The 7,789-nt window shown below is 41.5% G+C and overlaps 1 protein-coding gene across 1 annotated transcript; it reads left to right on the forward strand.

Moving 5' to 3' along the window:
* Positions 1-839: 839 nt before the first annotated feature.
* On the forward strand, positions 840-2,147 carry LOC121872909. Its single transcript, XM_042376014.1, has 4 exons — positions 840-1,011; positions 1,131-1,302; positions 1,430-1,490; positions 1,755-2,147. The coding sequence occupies exons 1-4, from the start codon at positions 1,009-1,011 to the stop codon at positions 1,813-1,815; spliced, it is 297 nt and encodes a 98-aa protein (XP_042231948.1). The 5' UTR covers positions 840-1,008; the 3' UTR covers positions 1,816-2,147.
* Positions 2,148-7,789: the final 5,642 nt, after the last annotated feature.

Consider the following 7,789-nt stretch of genomic DNA (forward strand, 5'->3'; position numbering starts at 1 on the left):
GGGCTTTTGAATCTGAGGTGGGGCCGTTTTGAGATGGGGCAGTTTGTCACAGGGCTTTGACAGGGTGGGGCCGTTGTGGTTAGAGTGGGGCCATTCTGGTTTGGGTTTTTTAGATTGGGGCCGTTTTGGTCACAGGAGGGTGCCGTTTTGTCTCGAAACCCACTGGCCACCCTCCCTCGGCCTGGCCACCTCTAGTTTGGGTGGGTGACCATCAGGGTAAATAAAGGTAAATGTATCAATTTGCATTATATGAAGCCTGATGGAGCATATATGAATCCGTAGGTTAATCCCCCAATTAACCGAGTTGTTCACATATATTAGATATTGGGGTTTTAGTAACGAAACCCAATTGAAGTTCCTTGTTTTATTATAAATGGATTATGTCTATAATTCCTGAGTGTAGATCAACTGTAAGTTCCACTATTTATGAGTGAACGAAGAAGAGGACGGCGTTTATGTAAATATAAACGTAGATCACGTCCGTTCGATATTAGATGGTGTGAGTGACTGAGCTAGGAGCGTCGCCCCTGGTGCGTACTTACATAGATGCTGACATATGGGCTTGTCCCTCTTGGGAAAGCTACCGTTCACGTGTTCAACTCATGTCTCACTCATAGACAGTGGAAAGTTACAGAGTGGTGAATCTGAATATAAGATCAGATGTATTGACCCATTTATATAATATGTTCTGTTGATGAGACAGGGGCCCATTACATCTCTATTATCTAATGTTGCAACGAATAAACCACAAACCAAGAAAATAACACACGCACGCACGCACACACACGCACGCACACACACACACACACGCACACATCCGAAGACAGCCAATCAGAGAGCTGCGCAGGAGAACCTGCCGCATATATAAGGGGATGAGAAGACCCAGGAGCTGACAATCTCAACAACAACAACCCAGGAGCTTCTAAACTTGGAAAAAACCAAGGAGTCACACTTGGCCTGACAACCTCGTAGTCTACACTGCTCCTCCAACGCCTCCTGCCATCCATAATGGTCAGTGACAACACGATGTTTGTCATTTGGTTTGTTGTACTTGTGTCCTGTATATTAAGTTATAATGTATATTTCGTGTACTGTGATGGTACTTGAGTTAATGTAAGGTGTACCCACAGCTGCGCCTGTTGGTAGTAATGACCGTCGTGACGGTGGCTCTTGGCTCTAGCATCGACCATCCTAGCACTCCCAGCTGTGTCTTCTGGTGCAATTACCCAGCCGCTGTCAACGCTGGTGCCCTCTACTGCTGCATTAATTCAAACCATAAATTTGTCGAAAATACAAGTCTAGGTCAGTGTTAACTAATGGTTTTTATACATTGGTACATGTTAATATATAACTTGATGAATAACATATATTTTTTTTTATATATACTTATTTAGAGCAGAGATTAATAACCTTTCATTTTTTTCTTTAGCAACCCATCCAGGCAATGTGCAGCCTATACCGTCTGCACATTCGCACCGTTCGATCCTATCGTAAGTTTACTATTACTTTTATTTCATTATTTATGATGCTTTTCTATAAGTCACTAATTATATTAAGGTTGGGTAATCGAAGTTTTCTTAATAATAAACCCCAAAAGGCGCCAAATTTCTTTGTACAAAAAAGAACCAATTAAACTAAGCTGTCTTGTTGTTTTATATAAAATGTGAAGATTATCACGAATATTTTCTTTCTGTTCAGTAAGTAAAAGAGTTATTATTACAATATTCTAATGTATCTTTCTCACACCTGAACAGAGATGCGGTCATGATGACTATTGTCTCTACCATGAAAAATGCTGCTATGACGCCTGTCTGAAACACCACACCTGCAAGGCTTCACGTCCCCATTAACGCCTTGCACAAGATCACACCGACTGTTCCACCCGCTGCCCATCTCGGCGTCACACCTAAAACAATTATCATATAAACAACGCCAATACGAGCACTCAGCAGCCAGACGTTCCTCCCCACCCAGTAATGCAGTTGTCTCAAAATGGAACTTGTAACTGGAACGTGATCCACTTGAGTACCACCAAATATTACACTTGTGTTATTATTGCTGTTATTATGTATTGGTGGTGCTCTTCAAGTTTGTAATATTCGCTGTTCATTAGAGGAGTTTATCTTGCAATAAAGTTGTTGCCTTCAGTTCAAAAGTTTCAATTCCACTAACACATATTATGAGCGGCATTGTATCATGAAATCAATGTTATGGCTGGTAGTTGTAGATCAGCCGATAAGGTAACAACAAAACCTGTCTGGTTTTGCCCAGGCATGTATCCAGACATGTGTCCAGGCTGGGGAATAATACCTTGCCAGGACACTACTCCCTAAAACCTTTATTAACAGGTGCAACAACCATAACGCTACGGGTTCCTTCTACAGTTTTACGACAATGTTATGGCATTAATAAATTAACTAATCAACTAGTACACCGGGGACAATAACCTGTTGTTTTTACCTGTACGTATTGATCCCATTGTCTGTGTGTCACCAAGCATGATTACATTTACTCAGTTCTAATCAAAGATGAGAAAGATCTCTGTGTAACAGTCACTATATCTCTCAATAGCTATATATTTGTAATAGCTTCCAGACACAGTCGGCTGTTTCTCACCTAACATACGTTTATAACACCTCGAGCCTGAACCTGTCATCACATCACCTGTATAGTATTTCCAGAAATAATAACTGTTGGATCAAGTCCCAAAATCAACCTTAATACATTTGTAACAATTGTAAGAAATAATAATAATGCCAAGGTAACGGGAAGTGTCCAATAAAAACAAATGACTATCAGTGTCCTGACCGGGAGGTTAAGCAGTCAAGTAACCACATGTGTCCTATAGCTATATATAACTGATCCTCCCTCATGCTAGTGGCCCACATAACTGATCCTCGTGGTTGTGGCCCACATATAATGGTCAGACCATGTCCCAGTACATATGAACATAAGAATTGGGGAAACTGCAGCGGGCCTATTGGCCCATACTGGGCAGTTCCATTTACACCCAACCCCTTTTGCTCATATTTCCATCCAACCTATGTTTGAAGCTATCCAGCGTATTCGAGTTAATGATGATATTTGGAAACTTGTTCCACTCGTCCACTACTCTATTTCCAAACCAATGTTTACCTATTTCGCGCCTAAATCTAAATTTGTCTAATTTAAAACCATTGTTACGAGTTCACTCCTGGTTGGATAATTTGAGTACCTTTGTAATGTCTCCTTTGTTCAACCTTGACTTCCATGTACTCTATCATGTCGCCCCTCACTCTACGTCTCTCGGGGGGAGTGCAAATTAAGATGCTTTAACCTGTTTCTGTACTCAAGGTTCCTTATACCCGGGATTAGCCTTGTCATTCGCCTCTGAACTCTTTCCAAGGTTTCTATATCCATTCTGTAATACGGTGACCAGAATTGAACTGCGTAATCCAAGTAAGGTCTCACAAGCACAAGATATAGTTTTAAGATGACCTCGCTAGTCTTGTAACTAACACTCCTTTGTATGAACCCAAATACTTTATTAGCCTTGTTTCGAGCAAATACACATTGTTTACTTGGCTTAAGATTCCTATTTATCATTACTCCTAAATCTTTCTCGCAGTCGGATTCTCAATAACATCGTTGTTCATCTGGTATCTGGGTTTCCCTGTTTACATCTCCTATACTGAGTACTTTACATTTGTCCACATTGAATTTCATCTGCCATTTTTCAGACCATTTGAAAAATTTGTTTAGATCTTCCTGTAGTTTTGCGGAGTCCTCGTCAGATTTAATTACACGCCCTATTTTAGTGTCATCAAGTAATCTAGAGTCAAGTTGTGGAGTCTACAGGGACGGACATAAACTGAATCCACATATAAACATGGTAGAGTAATGTCCTTTGAAGTGCTTATAAATATTCTGTAATATAAACTATACTATTATAAACGTTCTAATCCATCATGGTAAGTTACGCGTGGGTGACGTCGTTGGAACACCTCGAAACCCAAACAGAATTGCAATGCTCCATGAGAGTTGGATCATTCAGTTATGAAACTTGGGACAGTTGGAGGCTGTGTGTTACCTAATGTTTTGGGAAACGTTTACTTGTGTAATATAACTATTTTCCTTCTTTATTTACTCACTCTTTCTCTGACCTAGTTCAGTTGCTACCTGACCTAGCTTGGAGAAGGACGTGCCCCTAAGTGCTCGCGTTAGTGACCAGAGGAAATGGCCGCCTTGGATCGTTGTGTTGTGGGGGAAGAAGAGCTGAGTGTGAGGAAAGACGACCTCCTGGCCACTCTGTTAAGTCAGTTGGAGCAGTTGAGGAGAGAGATGGACGCTCTAAAGGGGAAGAACGAAGCCCTCAGGACTGAACTCCTTCAGGTAGGTGTCCTGCCTAGCAGGACACCTGCGAAGGAGGAGCAGGCGTGAAGAGTGGTTGTCTCTAAGGGGACTAGGGTCAGGCTCAGGAAAGCTGACCATGGTGTGGAGTGCAGTAACCCTTACCAGGTGTTGGAAGAAGCTGGCGGGGAAGAGAAGAGGAAGGACGAGGAAGAGAAGATGCAAGACGGTGTGGTGCCAGGGGAGGAAAGGGCAGTTGTACAAACCCTGCCCAGTGGTAAAGTCATGGTAGTTGGGGACAGCCAGGTGAGGTTATTAGATAGGACTTTTTGCGCAAGAGATATGAAACGTAGGACTAGGGTGTATTTTCCTGGGGCTGGGATAGGGCATGTAGCTGAGAGGATAGATAGGGTTTTTTCAGGGGAGGGTACCAATCCAGTAGTGTGTCTTAGTGTGGGAGGAAACGACAGAGGAAAGGTTAGGAGTAAGGAACTTTTCAAGAGGTATAGGGAGGCGCTAGGGAAGATTAGAGATAGGGGAGGGATCCCGATAGTATGTGGTGTCTTGCCTAGAAGAGGGGTTGGTCGTGAATGGCTGTCCAGGGCAATTGCTATAAATTGCCGACTGGAAAAACATTGTGGGAGTCAAAAAACAAGCAGGTCCTGGGAAGTAAAATTGGTTACTAAGGACAAGGGGTAAAACAGGACCAGGGAAGGGTAGGTTTAAATGTATACTATACAAACAGTAGGAGCGTTAGAAATAAAATAGACTTGCTGAGAGCGGTTGTATGTACCGAGAATGTAGACGTCATAGCAATCACTGAAACTTGGATGAATCTGGCGAGCAAAATTTTTTTATCAGAGTACCACATAGAAGGGTACAACCTTTTTCACAAGGACAGGGAAGGTAGGAAGGGGGGAGGGGTCGCACTCTTCGTCAAGGATACGTTAAAATGTTGTATTAATAATTCAATAAAGGGTGAAATAGGAACCGAGTCTGCATGGGTAGAAATCACGGAAGAAAGAAAAAAAACTAATTATGGGAGTGATTTACAGGCCCTCAAGTCTTGGGAAAGAAGCAGCTCAGCCCATATGGCAGGAAATGAGTAGGGCAGCAAAATATAACAACCTGTGCATTATGGGGGATTTCAACTTCAGAAATTTTGACTGGGACAACATTGTAGGTGACTATGAATCTGAAGACTTCCTAGATGCAGTACAGGACAATTCTTTTAAACAACTAATTACAGAACCTACGAGAGGTGACAATATATTAGACTTAGTATTAACAAATAAAGAAAATATTATCAGAGATATCACAGTAGGGGAAGAACTAGGTAACAGTGATCACAGAGAAATCAGGTTCACCCTAAATTGGGAAACGAAAAACAATGACAATATGGTCAGAGTCCCAAACTTTCGGTTGGCGGATTATCAGGGGTTAAGAAGGTACCTCGGTGAGGTCACCTGGGAACAGTCAGGTCAGTCCCCAGTAGGAACAGGTTAGGTCACATGTGACACCACAATTGATCATGACTATAATATATTCACTCGTATACTATGTAAAGCACAAGAACAAAATGTACCATACAGAAAAATTAGGTCAAATAAGAATGAGCCAAGGTGGATGACAAGAAAACTTAAACATGACATAGGAATAAGGAAAGGAATTTATAGGACATTAAAGGGAGGGGAGGAGCAGCTCAGAAATAGGTATAATGAACTATCTAGGAATGTTAAGAAAAATGTAAGGAAAGCAAAGAGATACTATGAAATCAGAATAGCAAGAGAATCCAAGGCGAATCCCAAGGGATTTTTCAGGTATATAGAACAAAGGTCAAGGACAAAGTTGGGCCTTTAAAGTCAGGGCGGGGGGAAGTGATCGATGGCAGTGAAGAAATAAGCAAAGTTTTCACAGAAGAAATTCGCGAGGAAATTCCAGACGTGGAACTGATATTTAGGGAAAAGGAGGAAGAGAAATCAAAGAATATCATTATCAGAGAAGAGGATGTTTTTACGAGGATAAATAAATTAAAGAAGACAAAATCCCCAGGGCCGGATGAAATTTTCCCTCGAGTCTTGAAAGAATGTAGGGAACAGATTAACAGACCCCTTGTAAATTTATTTACAAAATCATTAGACACGGGAGTTGTGCCAGACTTGTGGAAACAGGCAAATGTAGTACCCATATTCAAAAAGGGAGACAGAGCATCAGCGTCAAATTACCGGCCGATCAGTTTGACGTCAGTAGTGGGGAAATTTCTTGAATCAATTATAGCAGATAGCATCCGATCGCATTTAGAGAAAAGCAAATTAATCTACGACTCTCAACATGGGTTTACAAAGGGAAAATCTTGTCTAACAAATCTGCTGACGTTTTTAGGAAAGTCTTCGAGGTAGTAGATAATGACGAAAATTACCATGTTATTTACTTAGACTTTAGCAAAGCATTTGACAGAGTACCGCATCAGAGGCTTCTGAGAAAAATTAAGGCTCATGGTATCGAGGGGAAAGTTTTAAATTGGATAAAATCATGGCTCACCGATAGAACGCAGAGGGTCAGCTTAGATGGTGTTAAATCTGAGTGGGCCGTGTAACCAGTGGGGTTCCCCAGGGGTCAGTACTAGGACCACTCTTGTTCATAATCTACATAAACGATCTAGATACTGGGATCAGCAGTGACATAAGAAAGTTTGAGGATGACACCAAAATAGGGCGGCAGATTAATTCAGGGCAGGATGCAAATGCACTACAGGAGGATCTAAATAAACTGCAGGGGTGGTCTGAAAAATGGCAAATGAAATTCAACACCAGCAAGTGCAACGTACTTAATATTGGAAGAACAAATACTGACAATGTATACAGCCTTAACAACATCAACCTAGAGAAGTCGACTTGTGAAAGAGACCTAGGGGTACTTGTAAGCCCGGACCTACTGCCTAGAAAACAGTGCGTTAATGTTCGAAATAAGGTAAACAGAGTAGTGGGTTTTATATCAAGAAGTGTAAGTAATAAGAGTGCAGAAGTCTTATTGCAACTATATCTTGCGCTAGTCAGGCCGCACCTCGATTATGCGGTTCAGTTCTAGTGCCCTTATTATAGAATGGATATCAATTCACTAGAGTCGGTGCAGCGAAGAATGACGAAAATGATTCCGGAACTTAGAAACCTTCCATATCAGGATAGGTTAAAGAAACTAAACTTACAATCCCTAGAAAGACGAAGAGTGCGGGGAGATATGATAGAAGTATTCAAGTGGGTGAAAGGAATCAATAAAGGCGATAAAGATAAAGTTCTTATAATATCCGAGCAGGATAGGACTCGTATCAACGGATTTAAGTTGGATAAGTTTAGGTTTAGGAGGGAGATAGGAAGGAACTGGTTCACAAATAGGGTGGTGGACGAGTGGAACAAGCTTAGTAACTTTGTAGTAAGTGCTGGAACGCTGGAAAGTTTCAAAA

The sequence above is a fragment of the Homarus americanus genome, unplaced genomic scaffold (genome assembly GCF_018991925.1).
Source record: "Homarus americanus isolate GMGI-L3 unplaced genomic scaffold, GMGI_Hamer_2.0 scaffold11022, whole genome shotgun sequence".
NCBI classification, from domain to species: domain Eukaryota; kingdom Metazoa; phylum Arthropoda; class Malacostraca; order Decapoda; family Nephropidae; genus Homarus; species Homarus americanus.

Bases quoted from the DNA above. Each gene is read 5' to 3' on its own strand.
- LOC121872909 (XM_042376014.1), top strand. The intron at 1,303-1,429 runs GTCAGTGTTAAC...TTTTTTCTTTAG, and splicing joins TGTCGAAAATACAAGTCTAG to CAACCCATCCAGGCAATGTG. The intron at 1,491-1,754 runs GTAAGTTTACTA...ACACCTGAACAG, and splicing joins TCGCACCGTTCGATCCTATC to AGATGCGGTCATGATGACTA.